This window comes from Esox lucius, chromosome 11 (genome assembly GCF_011004845.1).
Source record: "Esox lucius isolate fEsoLuc1 chromosome 11, fEsoLuc1.pri, whole genome shotgun sequence".
In the NCBI taxonomy this organism is placed as follows: domain Eukaryota; kingdom Metazoa; phylum Chordata; class Actinopteri; order Esociformes; family Esocidae; genus Esox; species Esox lucius.
In genome coordinates, this window is record NC_047579.1 from 3,530,394 (window position 1) to 3,549,250 (window position 18,857).

Here is an 18,857-nt window from a genome sequence, read left to right on the forward strand (position 1 = left end):
TTAGTATGAAGCTTTGAGACTTGAAGCACTCATCAGTTAATATTCTAGGGTTTCCAGGGGTGATTGGCTGCATAGATGGCACTTATACTCCTATCACTGCTCCTTCAGGAATTGAAGGAGATTATTTGAATAGGAAGGCTTTCCACAGCTATTAATGTGCAAGACTAGGCCAACAAAGAATTTAACTTTTTGATAATTGTACATATTTTTTGCATAGAAAATTTCACTTACTACTTAAATATGTGTTGCATGTAGCCACAGGTGATTAATTAGGTAGGGGAGGCTAAACGGCATCACAATTGCTTGTACTAATATGATTTTTTTCCTGGATGAAGTATATATTTTTATTTTTTGCTGTCAAGTACGTTTTGTCCCTGTTTGGTTGCACCTGCATAAACAGATTACCTCACTTGGTCCAGGTAAGCAAACTCTGCAGTGAAAACTGCCCAAAAGCACCTATACTTCCTGAGGAGACTCAAAAAATGTCTGTAAAAACTCACCAACTTCTACATGTGCACCATTGAGAGAATCCTCTCAGGCTACATTGCTGCCTCGTACGGCAGCTGCTCCGATCGCAAGTCCCTCCAGAGGGTGGTAAAGTCTGCGGGAGGCGCGTCCATCGGTTGCCATCTTGCCTCCGTACAAGGCATCTACCATACCAGATGGCTTATGAAAATCACAGACCATCATCAAAGACTACAGCCACCAAATCTATGGTCTATTCACACTGCTACTGCTGTCTGGTTGACACTGTTCAAATAAACCTACCATTAAAATAGTAGACTGATAATTTTTTGCCAGTGCGCAAATGTACAAAATCAGCAGGGGATGAAATACAAAATTTCCCTCACTGTATGTCTGTGGCCACCACCTGCAAAACCCTTCCCTTTTTGGGGGTTGTCTTGCTGTTGCTTCTCCAGTGCCCCTGTTTTCATTTTCAAACCTTACGACAGCACGTATAGATGTGCCATCCTGGAGAAGCTGGACTGCCTCTGCAACCTGAATGGGCTGCAGGTAGTGCCTCATGCTACCAGTTGTGACAAGTAGGGACAGGACGAGTGAACGCAAAGCTCCGAAGCAGTTCAGTTTTCGGCTCTACTGTTTCGATCCAGTGTACCAGAAGCTTGTTTCAAAATACAACACCATGTGCCCAATGACGTTAGAAGCTCAAACCGGACCCAACAGCTGTAGTTTTCGGAAAGGTTGTTTTGATACAGCGTGCATAAAAGGTTAATGAAATTTGGTCACTTCGAGGGGTGTCAGTAGGAGACACACGTGAATGGAACGTAGAGAGAAGTATTTGAAATAGCAAGTTAGTCAAAACATGAGAGTCATAAAACAGAGCTAGCTGTTTGATAGTAGTCATAGAACAGTAATTTGAGAGTCATACAAGAGAATAAATTAGTGTTGGTTAGCTTTTATTTGAGAGTCATACAAAAGAGTAGGTAATTTGAGAAGTAGACAAAATAATTATTAAGAGCATTGGTAGGTTCTTGGAAAGGGTAATAGGGTTTGACAAAAATACTCTTTAAATATCTATTTTTCAGTGGCAGTTGATGAGACGATGACTGACTGAATAAAAACACAAACATTTCTATCCATGCATTTTATGTGCATTCTCTAATTAGGAAATATGGTTGAAAATGACAAAAGTCGACGTACACAATTAGTAAACATTTGTGCAGAGCTGTCAAACGCTCGTCTGCACACATGCGCTAACTTAATTTGCATGGAATTTACAGCTCCGGAAAAAATTAAGAGACCACTGCACCTTTTTCTTTCCTTTACAAAAAAGTAGAAATGGAAGACTTTGAGCGAGGACCAGAAGCGTTCAATTTGCAGTGGTCTCTTAATTTTAACCCTTCTGTTCCTCACTCAAAACCTTCATTTTCAACTTTTTTGGAAAGTAAAGAAAAAGGTGCAGTGGTCACTTAATTTCTTCCGGAGCTGTATGTTGATGTTTTTAGTCTTTCAGCAGATACTTATATGCATATATTTGATTTCACTTAATAATAAGCACCCTCCTCACAAATTAGTATTTCTGTCACTCTAGAGTTGCTGGCCATGTTTAACCCTGCAATGACCAATACACTTCCTGCTCAGACAAACCTGTATTCTGAATCCTCACAGCACAGGTAAACCCTCCCTACACTGGCTCCTCTTGAGAGAGAAGACAAAGAAAGAGCATGAAAGTGAGAGAAAAATAATGTTTCAGACCATGTTGATTTCATTTGCAGGGCTCTTGTTGACCAGGCAAAGGAACTATCACTCTCCTTCAGGAGTAACCAGGTATTCTGGTCACCCAACAAATAGAATCATAACAGCTTCCCTGTCATAGTTTTTGTGACTCTTATTCTACAGTACATAACCCAAGTGTTAATATATATATATATATATTAGAACTAACTTTAGTTTCCCTGGTTGTCATTTCTGATTGTGTCCTTTTTTCTGTCTGACAGGCCATTAAACCAGAGGACTGGAAGCTAGTAATGCTGTTCGTTCAGGTGGATGAACTCTGTGTATGTCAGGGGCAGGTCAGTAACACTAACCTTACACATATCTGGATTTCAATTAAAGTCCACTTCTAATGACCCCACAATCTTTCAGATAGGAAACCTATGATTTTGAAATCAAAATATTGTGCAAAAGATCTGTCATAAAAATAATTGCAATCTGGCTCAAAATCGGGATCAGGCAATTATGTAATAATTGCGACAGCCCTACTTGCAAGGTCCGTGTACGTGAGTATAATACCTTGTCCTGTCAAAACGACACAAATAGGAACAAGAAAGATTTTTGTCAATCCGTTTTTATAGATTTTGACTTGTTATTGTATTATCTCAATTTGCTGGACCAGGTAAGCGGAGCTGGCCAAGAAGAGCAAATGTCTCTTACTGAGCGAGTGACTGAGTGACTGACAGACTGACTGACTGCCCTTTTGTTAAATAGTGTAGTGGTACTTTAGCTAATAAGCTGTTAAAATGGCCAGTGGCAAATGTCATACTGTTATAGATGCTATTTGTGGTGGAGGTAAACTTAATAAGAAATGTTGGTCAGTTCAACACAATACTTAAAGGTGTCTAGCAAAATATTCAAACTTGACATAACGTTAATGCGTGACAAAATGATCTAGAGTCGAGATGCTATACTGACACTGTATAGGTCGTCGCCCATGTGTGAGGCTATGTCTTTAACCACTACTCCACGAAGCCTGGACCGGAATAACCTAGGTTCAAATTAATTCAGGGCAACAACATTCATCCTTTTTAATCGCGGGCCATCCGAGCTAGGCTTACCTGGTTCCTTTCCTTTTTTCACATAAACTATAAAACAACTTGATATTTCGATCTCATGTGGGTGGAGCTTATGGAGGTCCAAACCTGCCAAAATTTGAAATGAATAAATACATGTATCAATAAATATATAGTTTTTGGAAAAACACAATATAATTTTTGCAAACTGAATAGGCTACGAGAACGGCACATCTTTGCAGGTCTGTCCTAGGGGTCCTTGCATTGAAAAAGGTTCATTTCAGTGCCAGTGTATAGGACCAGACTTGTAATTTAAGCGATTATACTCTACCAAACTCCTTTCATCAGATCCCTGCAATGATCTGCAATGTAAGACAAAAGTTATCTACCACTCACGCGTGCTTCCTCGCTACTACAGGTAAACGCTGCCTTGTGTACAGTAAGCTACTCTTGAGTCAGTCCGCGTGGTATTATAGCAACCCCTCGGGATGGAGGGGTTACGTAGGTTGTTTTCCGAAAACTCCTCTCGGTTTTTCGATACTATAATCATGTCACCTATGCTTAAACGATGCATGTGTGAGGAATAGTGATTGGCAACATGGGGTTGCGCCAAAGATCTACTGTAAAACAGCACTCACCGCTTTCATAGTCAGATTCTATCTGCTGCTCTGGGCTTGATTGCTACATCTGACTGTTAGTCCCGCCCCCTCATTAGCTTAAGGACAAGGAAATACAGAAATAAATACACGCAGAAATAAAAGAACATGGAAATAAATACAGAAATAAAATTATATTTAAATAAATACAGAAATAAAAGAATATGGAAATAAATACAGAAATATAGTAATATTTATATAAATACAGAAATAAATATATACAGAAATATATGATAATGGAAATAAAAATAAAAACAGAAATGAATGATCAAGGAATTAAATAAATTGGGAAATAATATTTGATTAATACATTTATTATATTTTTATGCATAAATATATTTATTGATACATTTATTTATTTCAAATTATGGCAGGTTTGGTCCTCCATAGGAGCTAAACGTGGAACGTCTCACGTTGGCCAAAATCACAGATTCCTTTCCCCTCAAAAAAGCAATTCACCCTTCTTGCGATCTACTACTTATTATAATCTAATATATATGAATAAACTTGCCAGAACCATTCTACTGTTTATGAACATGGTTTCAAGTTTCAAAGTTTTCTCAAACAACAGAGCGTCATCCTGCACAATGACATTTTTGTATAGCAAAAAATAAAGCTGAAATATATATGAAACTGTACACTAGCAGCAGTTTTAAAAAAAGAGTATTGTAAACTAGCAGCAATATGGGTAGTAGTATTGAACATTATAGACATGGAAAGTATGGCAGTAATATACAGTTAGGAAATAACTGGACACAAGTTATTTTGTCTTCAAGTTACAGTTAAATAATGAATATGGTCTCAAAGTGCAGTCTCCAAGCTTTAATTTGAGGGGTTTAGGAATTACAGTTCTTTAATATGTAGCCCCTTCTTTTTCAAGGGACCAAAAATAATTGGACTATTGACTCAAAAGCTGTTTCATGGACAGGTGTGGGCTATTCTTTGTTATTAAGCAGGTAATTGATGGAACTGATTTCAGGTATGGCATTTGTATTTGGAAGCTGTTGCTGTGAACCCACAACATGCGGTCAAAGGAGCTCGAAATGCAAGTGAAACAGGCATCCTTAAGCTGCAAATAAAATCCATCAGAGAGATAGCAGGAACATTAGGAGTGGCCAAATCAACAGTTTGGTACATTCTGTGAAAAAAATAACACACTGGTGGGCTCTGCAATACAAAAAGGCCTGGATGTCCACAGAAGACAACTGTGGTGGATGATCATAGGATCCTTTCCATGGTAAAGAAAAAACCCTTCACAACATCCAGCAAAGTGAAGAACACTCTCCAGGGGGTAGGCATATCATTATCCAAGTCTACCATGAAGAGAAGACTTCATGAGAGCACATACAGAGGGTGCACCACAAGGTGCAAACCATTCATATGCCTCAATGGCAAACCATTCATTTGCCAAAAGATATCTAAAAAAGCCAACCCAGTTCCGGAACAGCATTCTTTGGACAGATGAAGTTGATTGGATGACACTCCAGTTTACAGATGGACAATGACCCAAAACATACTGCGAAAGCAACCCAGGAGTTTTTTATGGCGAAGAAGTGGAATGTTTTACAATGGCCGAGTCAATCACCTGATCTAAACCCGATTGAGCCTGCATTTCACTTACTGAAGACAAAATTTAAGGCATGAACAAACAACAACCAAATTCAGCTGCAGTGAAGGCCTGGCGAAGCATCACAAAGGTGGAAACCCTGCGTTTGGTGATGTCTATGCGTTCCAGACTCCAAGAAGTCATTGCCTTCAAAGGATTCTCGACAAAATATTAAAAATGAACATTTTATGATTGTGTTAAAAAGTTTGGGAAACTCCTGGGTCTTTTTTTTCTAATATATACTGGTCATGCCCATTCGCCCAAATACAGATTACGTTGTGGTGTATGTGACAGAGAGAGAATTCTGGCATATTTCACTACAAGCAGTGGAACTCCATCCATCCATCCATCTTCTTCCGCTTATCCGGGGCCGGGTCGCGGGGGCAGCAGTCTAAGCAGGGATGCCCAGACCTCCCTCTCCCCAGACACTTCCTCTAGCTCTTCCGGGGGGACACCGAGGCGTTCCCAGGCCAGCCGGGAGACATAGTCCCTCCAGCGTGTCCTAGGTCTTCCCCGGGGTCTCTTCCCGGTGGGACGGGACCGGAACACCTTCCCAGGAAGGCGTTCCGGAGGCATCCGAAACAGATGCCCAAGCCACCTCAGCTGACCCCTCTCGATGTGGAGGAGCAGCGGCTCTACTCTGAGCTCCTCCCGGGTGACTGAGCTTCTCACCCTCTCTCTAAGGGATCGCCCAGCCACCCTGCGGAGAAAGCTCATTTCGGCCGCCTGTATCCGGGATCTTGTCCTTTCGGTCATGACCCAAAGCTCATGACCATAGGTGAGAGTAGGAACGTAGATTGACTGGTAAATCGAGAGCTTCGCCTTGCGGCTCAGCTCTTTCTTCACCACGACAGACCGATACATCGACTGCATTACTGCAGAAGCTGCACCGATCCGTCTGTCAATCTCCCGTTCCATCCTTCCCTCACTCGTGAACAAGACGCCTAGATACTTAAACTCCTCCACTTGAGGCAGGCACTCTCCACCAACCTGAAGTGGGCAAGCCACCCTTTTCCGACTGAGGACCATGGCCTTCGATTTGGAGGTGCTGATTCTCATCCCCACCGCTTCACACTCGGCTGCAAACCGTCCCAGTGCATGCTGAAGGTCCTGGTTAGAAGGGGCCAACACGACAACATCATCCGCAAAGAGCAGAGATGAAATTGTGTGGTCCCCAAACCTGACACCCTCCGGCCCCTGGCTGCGCCTAGAAATTCTGTCCATAAAAATTACGAACAGAACCGGCGACAAAGGGCAGCCCTGCCGGAGTCCAACATGCACTGGGAACAAGTCTGACTTACTGCCGGCAATGCGGACCAAGCTCCTGCTTCGGTCGTACAGGGACCTGACAGCCCTTAGCAAAGGACCCAGGACCCCATATTCCCGAAGCACCCTCCACAAGATGCCGCGAGGGACACAGTCGAATGCCTTCTCCAAATCCACAAAACACATGTGGATTGGTTGGGCAAACTCCCATGAACCCTCCAACATCCCGTAGAGGGTATAGAGCTGGTCCAGTGTTCCACGGCCCGGACGAAAACCACACTGTTCCTCCTGAATCCGAGGTTCTACTATCGGCCGTATTCTCCTCTCCAGAACCCTGGCATAGACTTTCCCGGGGAGGCTGAGAAGTGTGATCCCCCTATAGTTGGAACACACCCTCCGGTCCCCCTTCTTAAAAAGAGGGACCACCACCCCGGTCTGCCATCCCAGAGGCACTGTCCCCGACCACCACGCGATGTTGCACAGGCGTGTCAACCAAGACAGCCCCACAACATCCAGAGACTTTTTTTGCCGCCGCAACCACCCAAGCAGTGGAACTACAAATTATTAAAAAGGAATTAGTGCAGGTGCACAAATGAGAGAAACCCATGTTGCATTGTTAAATCAAGTCTGTAAGTATATCAGGTGGGTAAATAATTGGGTAGTGAATGAACCAATCAAAGGAGGGAACTGTAGGAAAGAGTTTAGACAGGACTCGGATAGAGACAAGAAACATGATCAGGATGGTGTTATTCATACAAGTGAATGCAAAACACACCACATCACAGAAGACTGTAGTGAGAGCACATCAGTCTGGGGAAGGCAAACTAACTTTCTCAACCAGATTTGAGCTCTGTCAATCCGAAATGCCTGGATCCAGCGCTTAGCTGTGGTATATTGGCAATATTCCACAAATCACTGAGAGGCCTCATTACTATTATGAACACAATTTCAGACAATCAGCATTCAGGATTCAAAGCAACTGGTTAATAATCTTACATAAAGAAATATAAATGGAGAAATATTGCCATATTTTGTCATTCATGAATTAATTGTAACTACTTATCAATCAATTAAAACATACTAGACAATTAGTATGAAGTCGGGAACCAGTGTAGGAAAATTGGCAAGATCCTCAAACTAAAAGAAGTCTTGTTGTGCTGTTGGATGTCAGAATAGGAATGCAAAAATAAAATACCGTAGTTGAAGACGCCCTTTGGTTGTGAGCCATTAAACAGACAGACTGTTTAATGGCTTTCAGACTGATTAAATCATCCGGAATGCTCATCTCCACAGTGCCCACGTCATAACATACAAGGTTTTGTCCATTGTTGATCACACACAGGCAAAATCAATGATGTAGTTATAATAATAATGATAAATTACTAACAGCAGCAACAACAAAGCTGTCATTCTCACTAGGCAATGGCGCGTTCCATTTGTACTCTGAGGTTGAAATTTCCGAGTTCCAAGTCGGAAGTTTCAACTGGAACGCCCCTCAAGTCAGAATTCCAACTTGGAAAGTGGCAGCAACCCCACTAGTCCTGAGTTCGTAATCCAAGATGGCAGCAGACTAGTGTCCATTTATCAGACTAGTGTTATTAATTATATAGGAAAATGTTTATAATTACGTTACAATATTCTGAAGAGCACTCGCCTGTCCAGGTTACAAGTTAAGTTACCAGTTATGGAGTAGGCAATTAAAAAGTGGTCAATACATTTTTCTACACAATGAAATACAATGAAAAACACTGTATATATTCCGAAAGGGCAAGCACAACAAAGGCTTTAATGGGGGCGTCCATATTGCTTTCCGACTTTGGACACTGGAACGCGATCAACTTGGGTTAACTCAGGTGTGACGTCATTCCCAGTTCCAACTTCTGATGTAAATGGAACGTGGCATGACAGGGGTCTTAAGTGCTTCTCCAGCTCAACTGCTGTTGCTTGTGACCGTCACGGTGCACTCAAACAATGAACATACGCATCGTGCACACAAAGCATGCCATAGAAAGTACAGGGTTTGAATGTAGACGCGGAAAACTTTCCGCATGTCCTGTTGGAGCTCCAACTGAACTCTCAACATTGAAAGCAGTTTTTCAAGGTTTAAGTAGACTATTTACAACGATTTAAATGGAGATATGCGATCAAATAGGTTTATGTTATAAGGATTGCTTGGTGGTTAGTGTTGTGAAAGAATTGGAAAAATATTATGTTTATCGTCAAAGTATTAAAAAAGCATTAAATGGGCAACCATTAATTAATACAACTTCTGTTGTTTTGATTGTATGCCTTAATTAAATTAGCTTGTTTTTGCTTTCACAAGTAGCAGTATATAATGTATCTAACTAACTATTCATTTCCACGTTTGTTAATACTAGAATTGGTGTGGCTAGTTGATAACCATAAACCAGAAGTTAATGTAACTCAGTAGGGTGAGCTGTTATTTTGAAAGGCAAGAAGTGTTAGCCTAGATTTGGGCCTGCTGCTATTTTGAAAGGCAAGAAGTGTTAGCCTAGATTTTGGCCTGCTGCTATTTTGAAAGGCAAGAAGTGTAAGCCTTGATTTTGGCCAATGACAGACATTTCACATTTAGCTCTACCCACAAGAGAAACATCGACATATCAATTTTAAGTTAAAGTTTATCTTAATTTTTTTTTTACAAAAAATATAATTCCATTTTTCAAATAAAAATAAATAAACTGATTAACAAGCCTGTTTCTGCTTGTTTTGTTTTGACGGGACAAGGAATTATACCTTATACAGTCTATGAATTATACTCACGGATTCTTATCTCCCTGAATCTCTGATCATAACGTAGCAAGAGTAGAATCTGACAACAACTCATATTCACAGAGGTTTTTGGTGCACAATGGAGACAACCTCCCGAGTTAGCAGACGTTGATGGGATTGGTGGAAATCATTGGAGCGAAACACGATGGCTGAAGTGGTGGTAAGTTTTGTTCCGGATGTCTAGCTACAAGATAAGAATAAAATAAGTCCTCTGTTGTTAGCTAGCTATGATCTTTTAGGTGGTGGTGAAAAGCAGTCGAAGTTGCATATAAGCATGCAAAATAGTATTCGAAGTACCCACTTATTATTTAAGTTTCGCTTTCATCTGTGCTAGCTTAATAGCTAGCATACATAGGTTAGCTACTCTCTGGCCTTGAATAAATCTACAGTACAACGATTTCAATTTATCACGGGGTTGCGTTTTACTGACGCAAATCTTACACTGTTGACCGTCCTCTGTTTCTATAAAGCATGTCAATATATAAATAATCTTAATACATTATTTGTCCAATATTTAATACCTTGCGGTCTAAGCCAGTTACATTAAGTATAAAACGGGATACTGCCATGTTTATTTCATACCAATTTACAGTTCTGAAATTACATTATTATTCATAACCAATTAAATATTCCTGTATTTTTGACTAATAAAAATCTTCAATCAACTTCGTTTAACATGTTCAGCCATCCCAGTTTACATTTGTATAGAGTGCGACAGTTATATACACATTTGCATTAGGACTAAAATAATTGAACTGTTGAAACAAACTTCAAAATGCAAAATGAGACAAACGTCTTATCTAATTTTAAAACAACTCCCAAAAAAATTAATAAATCCCCAAAAAATCGAATTGTTTTCTTAACAGTGACATCTGCTCTATCAACAATGTCTGTTTGCACGCTTAGAAAGGAAACGACCTATTTACTGGCATCCCCAAAAAAAACAGAAAAGGTACCAGGCTCAGCCGGCCCGCAATTAAAAGTGATAACATTGAACCCGGTTCTCGCACGTGACTGGCAGTATCCTTAACCACTACGCCACACTGCTAAATGTTCCCCCAGTGTCCGTATATATTTCGCTAGACAACATTAAGCATTGTGTTAAACTGACACAATGATTTCTTATTCAGTTTACCTCCACCACAAATAAAATCTATAGTTTTTGCCACTGGACGTTTTAACAGCTTATTAGTTAGTAATAGGCTTACTAGTATCTACTTCTAATCCTTATGAATAATTTGTTTTGGCTGTTACAAGATTCGAATGCGGGACCTAATGTTTGCAGGTCGGCGTCTCTAACGAGTACGCTATTTTACTGCTTACGCGGTCCGACAATAAGAAGGACATGACCAAATGGAAGGAGTTTAGTGGGAGATGGGGCTACAGATGAATGACTCTCTTTGGAGGGGCACTACACAAGGCAGTGCTTTCCAACTCAGGTCCTCTGTACCCCCAACAGTACACATTTCCATTGTAGCGCCAGCCAAGCACAGCTGATTCAACGTGTCAACTAATTATCAGATTATCGTTGAGTTGAACTGGGTGTGCTTGTCAAGGGCTTAAACAAAAATGTGTGCTGTTAGGGGTACTCAAAGACCAGAGGTGGGAACCACTGACCTAGAGAGTGTCAGGTTTTCAAAACATTTGTTGATATCGAGGGACACATTCAATTAATATCGAAAATGTGTGTTTTGCTGAGCTAAGGTTTAATTCATTGACTGTAAAGAATTGAATGTGATTACCATGTGATTCCCCTGTTGCAGATTTCTGACAGCGACAGCGACTTGGAATCGGCAACCCCTCTGAAGCCTCGACCCAAACGGCGTCGTATCATCGATCCATCCTCAATTACCACTGTGCCCATCTACTCAAACAAGGTAAAGTCCTAACTGCTCTTCAAATTATTTATTTTACTGGTCTCTTCATTCTTGATTCTCTGAATGTATACACATTAGGGCTGTCAAAGTTAACGCGTGCGATTAATTTAAAATACTTTTTGTTTGTCGCCGTTAACGCATTTTTATTTTAGTTTTGAGCCTCGGCGCTATCCAATAAGAGCTTGACTTTTGTTGGAGCTGACAGCATCGCGCTACTATCATGCATTTATTGTTTCCAGAAACGTTATTCACGGTTGACTTGACCTAAGCGCTTCACATGCATTTTTTTTCAAAATATCAATCAGTATCAATTTAATGTTTTTGGTAATCTGAGCGAAGCATAAATGTTTCCACTAAATCATATTCTCATAGTGAAATTAGTAAACAACTGTGCTCTGCATGAATTACAGATGTACCCAGATGTAATGTTTGTATATAACATCTCTAGCCACCATGACTATCTATACCTGTTCAAGTACCCTACCTCATGCATTTGGTTGAATTTGGAAAACATTTTCTTGAGAGACTTCATTAAGTATTTGGTCTAATGTTTACAAGCATTCACCTGAACCCCCATTCTAACCACATTTCAGCCTAAACATCAAAGGACAATACCTTGACCAGCTTCGGTGTGATTCACTGGGTTTAATGCCTGCACACCATGTAGCTGTCCAGAGAAGAGGGGCTGATATGTTTTATACAGTACCCTAACGTAGCAGATATTGTCATTGGTGCGTTAATCAAGAAAACAATGAGATGGCAACATTCTATTTACATGGGCTCCATTTAGAGGCAGCCAGTTATTGTGGTAAGTTATGGACTGACATTGTATGTACACTCACCTAAAGGATTATTAGGAACACCTGTTCAGTTTCTCATTAATGCAATTATCTAATCAACCAATCACATGGCAGTTGCTTCAATGCATTTAGGGGTGTGGTCCTGGTCAAGACAATCTCCTGAACTCCAAACTGAATGTCAGAATGGGAAAGAAAGGTGACTTAAGCAATTTTGAGCGTGGCATGGTTGTTGGTGCCAGACGGGCCGTTCTGAGTATTTCACAATCTGCTCAGTTACTGGGATTTTCACGCACAACCATTTCTAGGGTTTACAAAGAATGGTGTGAAAAGGGAAAAACATCCAGTATGCGGCAGTCCTGTGGGCGAAAATGCCTTGTTGATGCTAGAGGTCAGAGGAGAATGGGCCGACTGAATCAAGCTGATAGAAGAGCAACTTTGACTGAAATAACCACTCGTTACAACCGAGGTATGCAGCAAAGCATTTGTGAAGCCACAACACGCACAACCTTGAGGCGGATGGGCTACAACAGCAGAAGACCCCACCGGGTACCACTCATCTCCACTACAAATAGGAAAAAAAGGCTACAATTTGCACGAGCTCACCAAAATTGGACAGTTGAAGACTGGAAGAATGTTGCCTGGTCTGATGACTCTCGATTTCTGTTGAGACATTCAGATGGTCAGAATTTGGCATAAATAGAATGAGAACGTGGATCCATCATGCCTTGTTACCACACTGCAGGCTGCTGGTGGTGGTGTAATGGTGTGGGGGATGTTTTCTTGGCACACTTTAGTTTAAATGCCACGGCCTACCTGAGCATTGTTTCTGACCATGTCCATCCCTTTATGACCACCATGTACCCATCCTCTGATGGCTACTTCCAGCAGGATAATGCACCATGTCAAAAAGCTCGAATAATTTCAAATTGGTTTCTTGAACATGACAATGAGTTCACTGTACTGAAATGGCCCCCACAGTCACCAGATCTCAACCCAATAGAGCATCTTTGGGATGTGGTGGAACGGGAGCTTCGTGCCCTGGATGTGCATCCTACAAATCTCCATCAACTGCAAGATGCTATCCTATCAATATGGGCCAACATTTCTAAAGAATGCTTTCAGCACCTTGTTGAATCAATGTCACATAGAATTAAGGCAGCTCTGAAGGCGAAAGGGGGTCAAACACAGTATTAGTATGGTGTTCCTAATAATCCTTTAGGTGAGTGTATATTAAACTAAACTAAGGGCATTAACAAGTTGCATTTATTTAATTCCAAGTCAAGCACTGTCCATAGTTTGCAATAAAACAAAGTATGTCTTTCCCATAATACACTGCTTTTTAAACAGAAAAGTGAGTATTAAGGGCAGAATCTGAACACCTTCTAAAATTGAGATTAATCATGATTAACTACAGAAGATTGTGCAATTAATCGTTATTAATTATTTTAATTGTTTGACAGCTGGATTGATCCTTCCACATCCATACAAATATATGGGTCTGTTGGAATTACTGCAAATAAACATGCGAAACGTTTGGACTTGCTGAAGTAATGGAGCTAGACTAAAATCTATTTTGTTACATAATACCGGTCAACATTTATGTTCACAGGTGAACAGCAGCTTACAGCTGAACCCAACGGTCTTCACATGTGATGTTGATGCAGGTATAAACTACAGACAGACATTGGGTGTGTTCAAGCAGTAAGCCTAAGGTAGCAGACTAGACATAATATTGGCAAGTAAAGTCAGGGGCGGCGCATATGCCACAGCCCTAATGTAAAGCACTGATCATTATGGCAGTGTCATCATTGCTGTTTGAAACAGGAACCACTTCCAAACACATTTGCAGGTCAAACAAAAGAACAAGACAGTCCAAAAGTATATTGATGATTCACACATGGTGCTGTTGGTGAGAAGCAACTGCCGTGACGTTAAAGCAATTTAATTAACCGGAAGACCTTTGGCCACTTGACTTTTGTAATTTTTATGCAGTTGAAATTTAGTCAGACAGATTTTGGATGCATCCCTATATATTTCTTATTGTGAAGCAATCAGCCAATGAAGTTTGATGTCCCACCCAGATGACTGCATTAAAATGGTGCATGTCTTCAATGGTGTTATTCATGCTAGAATGTGTTTTATCCCAGAGAAGTCCATGGTAGTCCCAACTCAGTCAATTATCCACATAATGCTACACAGTCAGAAGCGACAGAAATTCAGACTTTGTGGCAGTTTTTTTTTTTTCTCCTACAAGTTGCATCAATTCCTCTGTTGGAACTCAAACTTGGAGATGAATTTCTCAACCCAGGTGACGACGCAGAGGAGGTCAGTTTATGGGCCAAATCTCCACCCTCAAAGACGAAGGAGCAAATGAACATTTCTTTAAGTGACTCAGAGGAGGATTCGAAGCCAGAGGACAAAGATTTGTGAGTCACTTGTGGCTAATGTTTGATTCATTAAAATCATACAATTACATTGTACACTGTTCTGTTTGTACACTGTTCTGTTTGTACTTACTCAGCTGACTTTCAAGGGAACATGTTTTTGTACTGCCCCAAGCAACCAGGAGGTGGCAGTAGTGAATTTGTCTCAATGTATAACTGGGCTCAAAACTTTCTGGAGTTACCATTACATGCTTTTGGTTGTCAATTCAGCCCTAGTAGTAAAGATTGGACCCAAAACCTTCACCTGGGTAACTCCAGGAACCAGGTTGGAGCTGCCCGTAGCTTGTCTCAGGAACAGGTTTTGGGACGTGCTGATAGTTTAAATGGCTTGTTGAAATATTGTATAAACTCTTTGTGTAAGTAAGTAGTAAGAGAGACTCATAATGTTTAGTGTTGTAACCTTTCCCGATGCACTCTTGTAGGCTGGACCAGCGCTCTCCCTCTCCACCACCACCTCCAGGCAGTCCTGTTGCAAAAGTATCTAAACGGGCTAATCGAAAGATTCTGTAAGTTGACATTTTGTCTGTCTGAGACAGACATGCTGTTCTTTCAGTAATGCAGTTATAATATTATTGTCACTCACATTCTCTCTTTCTCATTCTGTTCAACTCTCAGAGAGATCAACAGGAAGCTGAATGCGGTTGGCTCTCTCTTCTCTCCCGAGGCCCATGGGAGGTCAGGACACCGCCAACGTGCTTCCCCACCTCTTAATGCATACGATGACGATGACATCATCTTGATGTCCCCAAACTCCCAACCCTGGAGCCTGCTCCCTGACCCGACCCAAGGCCACAGCCCCATATCATCTCGAGAGATCCCCCTCAAGTTTCGCAGCCGTACAGACCTCTACAAGATCCCTGTGTTATCTGTAAGAATGAGGAACAGCACCATTTCTTGTTACGTCATTGCTGGTGTGTGTCTTAGGTAAGGTGCAGGATACCCTAGGTCAGTTTTGATCTGTTACGGACAGTTTTCCGGATTCAGAGTAAACGCAATCCCTGAATAAAATCTATTTTCACAGTGGAGACTTGAGGGCTTTCATATTTAACTCCGGTGAAATATAATCAGGAAATAGATTTAAGCTCACCATTATTGATGATCATTTCATATTTATTTCAAGAACCGTGAGACTTCAGGGTGATCAACAGTTGGGGCTAGTTGGACAACTTCTGAACCTGTCTGCTCTGTTTCTCAAGACTCATAAGCCCACTCTCTCTGATCTGAGGCCTTAAAGGGGTAGTTCTTTGTTAAGTCATAATTTGGTAAAAATCCCTTATGTTGGATTGTCACTAAGGGCTGGCAAGTCTTCTGATGTCAGACTAGATGACTCGTCATGTTAACCTTCTACTGTTTAGACCAAGAGTTCCTATTTCCTAACTTAAGGCTGTCAATTCCCAGACCGCGCCACTAAGCCAAGCGGTGGAGGAGCTCGCAGTCAAGCTCAAAGTCCCACCTTCGCGTATCCTGCTGCTGAGGAGAGATATAGAACTTCCTGTCCACTCCACAGCCAATGAGCTGGGCTTGGGCATTGCTGACATCATTGGTGAGATTAGTCTTGTGCTTTCTAATGTCAAGAGTCAAAATATATCAAATATTGTTAGCTAGTCTTGTGCAGGTAGCTCAATTATGTTCAATCACTAACTATTTTCCTATTAAATCCTTTTCGGTGCTGATCTGAGTGGTTAAAAAACAACTTTGTTTGGTGCAGGCTTAGATGTCCCAATTTTTAGAATGAGGAAAGTGTTTTACCTCACCTTGTAGCACTGTTTGTCATTTAAGAACCCACTTTTCCATTTCTCCTCCCTCCCATCAGATTGCGTCGTAATAGCAGCAGATGAGCCGGAGAAAAGCAGCGACATGCTTACTGTGCGACTGCAGGGCAAGGACAAAGGCTCGATGCGAGAATATTCCATACACAAAGTGAGTATTCGCCAGTGTTTCTCTCTTCCTTGAGGTGTGATTTGGGGTTGAACACAATTGTTTAAGAACATGTAAAGTAGGGATGGGAATCGTTATGAACCTCATGATTCCATTTTGATTCTTGGGGGTTATGATTTAATTCTCAATTTAATTAGATTCCCATTGCTGTCCAGTTCTTCTTGAATTACACTAGCTACGTCCCAGAACTAAATCGTCTCAAGTTTGAATGCACTGGAAAACTTGTTTTGCTCTTAAATATACCCTATCAACTAGGCCACCACCATTTTGTATAGAAATGTATGTAGTTGAAAACATTTTTGGGGAGAAATATATGGTTTGAGATTTAAAAAATGAAAATTTGGATTAGTCCCGAATTCTTAAATTCTATTTTGGCAGCCCAGGCATCATGTAATATCAAATTTATATTTTGTATTTGCCTGAAGGCAAGATAGGTACCTATTCAACACTTCAGAGAACACTGATGTCATTTTAAACAAAAAATAAAAAGGACATTTAATGTACTTGAACAAAATGGTGTTAGTAAAGCATCTGATAAATGGCCTTGGTGGTTGACATTAGGGGTCGAATCTATGTTAATAAACAACCACATGAAAGTAACAATATTTCCTCTGACATCTTCATAAATGGTATTTGTTGACATGCTAATGTCTTAATTTTGTAATAAAAACCTTGCTTAAATACAGGCCAAAAGTTATATTTGCCTTTGGTTGTGAATTTGTAACAATGTATTCAAATATTACAAGAGGCTCAGAGTTTGAAACAAGGTATCTATTGGGTCAAAACACAAACCATATTTCTTTCCATAATTGTTAACTGTTTTCCTGGGTATGCCTGGAGTCCATTGTTTGCGCCATGTAGCGAAAGCAATAATTGAACAAAATATTAAGGTTGCAGTTTGCCATGCAGAACAAAGTACAACTTTGGATTTCAGCTTTGGGTTTCTATGCATTAAAACCTGCAATACAGAATTCACACAGTAGCTCTTCTCAATTGGGCCAATTAACTGACTTATTAGCTCAAACTTAGTCTTTACCATCAAAAAAAACTTTGGACAGGTAGGCTTTCTCTTTTTAGAGTTCGAAGTGTTGTTAATTAATAAAGAGCCTAATGAATTATTTGTGTGGCAGGTTTGTATGAATCTCAGACATCGTTTTTAACTTGCCTTTTCTTCACTACTTACATACAGGATAGAAAGAATACAGTTCATCCTCATTTAATTTTTTCTGTCCTGTCTTTTGTTTGTTTCTATCTCTATCCTGTCGCTCCCTTATTCCTCAGGATGCCCCCATGGGCTCCATCCTCTCCCTGTATATCTCTGGTCTGCCTGTGGAGACCAGACGAAAAGTGCGTTTCCAGTTTGATGGGTCAAAGATAACGAACAGCCAGACACCCTCACAGCTGGGCATGGAGGATGGTGATGTCATTGAGGTGTGGGCATAAACACCAAAGTTGTAAAGAATATTGGAATTGTTGTAAAAATATTGGAATTGGGCAGCATTCTTTTTTTAATGTCAGACATTGAGAATGTTGCACTTTTTCTCATTCAGGTTTGTCAGTTTATATGGTATTTATGTGTTTTGAAACCTTTTTGGAATAAAAATGTATTTCTTCATTTAAATGCACTATTGATTGTATGTGGTCGGCTGGTGGACAGGCTCGTTGTAATGGCACAAACTGATTTTGGGAATGATCTCAAATGCATCACACACTTGGTTTGATGTTTGATTTAGTTTCATTCATTTTCCAGACATTAAACATTACGAGCCGTCCTACTATTGTCAAGCATTTTCATGTTTACCGGGTCATTTGAATAAAATAAGTGTGGATTTATTACTCAATTTCTTTACATATATTATTCCCCCCCCACACTCGGAGAAGCCTCCTAATTTCTGGTCAGAGAGTCACAAAACAGAGCAGCACCCTGTAGCTAGCCCCATATGAGGTACAATTTAAGCCAGAAAGATGTCCTTTGTTTTGTCCATGTTTTAGTTCAAATGGTAGATTTTCGTTGTGCATGTCGTCTGTTTTGTCATTGCAGTGGTATTGCATTTCCTTTAAGTTAATGTCGTTTGCTTTGTTGACCACTTTGGGTTTGCGGTCGTTACCACAGGCATTTGTTTAAATAGTTGTCGACTCCTGTGTTGTTTACTGTAGGATACATCTAAATACTTCCACCTTCAGTCACTTAATGACTGCAGCTTTTGGCCAGAAGATGTCGTCAGCTGG

The 18,857-nt window shown here is 40.6% G+C and overlaps 1 protein-coding gene and 2 long non-coding RNA genes across 6 annotated transcripts; 2 read left to right on the forward strand and 1 right to left on the reverse strand.

Moving 5' to 3' along the window:
• The first annotated feature begins 1,950 nt into the window (after positions 1–1,950).
• LOC117595117 lies at positions 1,951–2,880 on the forward strand. Its single transcript, XR_004576380.1, has 3 exons — positions 1,951–2,135; positions 2,238–2,289; positions 2,460–2,880. It is a non-coding gene; the product is annotated as an uncharacterized LOC117595117 (long non-coding RNA).
• A 143-nt stretch (positions 2,881–3,023) lies between these two features.
• On the reverse strand, positions 3,024–9,648 carry LOC109616226. The gene is made up of 3 exons (XR_002197345.3): positions 9,561–9,648; positions 3,890–3,966; positions 3,024–3,380 (listed from the first exon to the last, which is right to left on the reverse strand). It is a non-coding gene; the product is annotated as an uncharacterized LOC109616226 (long non-coding RNA).
• Positions 9,624–18,469, forward strand: nfatc2ip (nuclear factor of activated T cells 2 interacting protein). Of its 4 annotated transcripts, none has more exons than XM_010873911.4 (9): positions 9,624–9,729; positions 11,333–11,446; positions 13,856–13,910; positions 14,555–14,672; positions 15,113–15,196; positions 15,306–15,564; positions 16,089–16,233; positions 16,504–16,610; positions 17,910–18,469. In XM_010873911.4, the coding sequence occupies exons 1-9, from the start codon at positions 9,715–9,717 to the stop codon at positions 18,069–18,071; spliced, it is 1,059 nt and encodes a 352-aa protein (XP_010872213.1). In that variant the 5' UTR covers positions 9,624–9,714; the 3' UTR covers positions 18,072–18,469. The 4 variants fall into 4 exon arrangements, with proteins under 4 accessions (XP_010872213.1, XP_010872214.1, XP_010872211.1 ...); XM_010873912.4 differs by having other exon boundaries at positions 15,306–15,558; XM_010873909.5 differs by lacking the exon at positions 9,624–9,729 and adding an exon at positions 11,047–11,171.
• Positions 18,470–18,857: the final 388 nt, after the last annotated feature.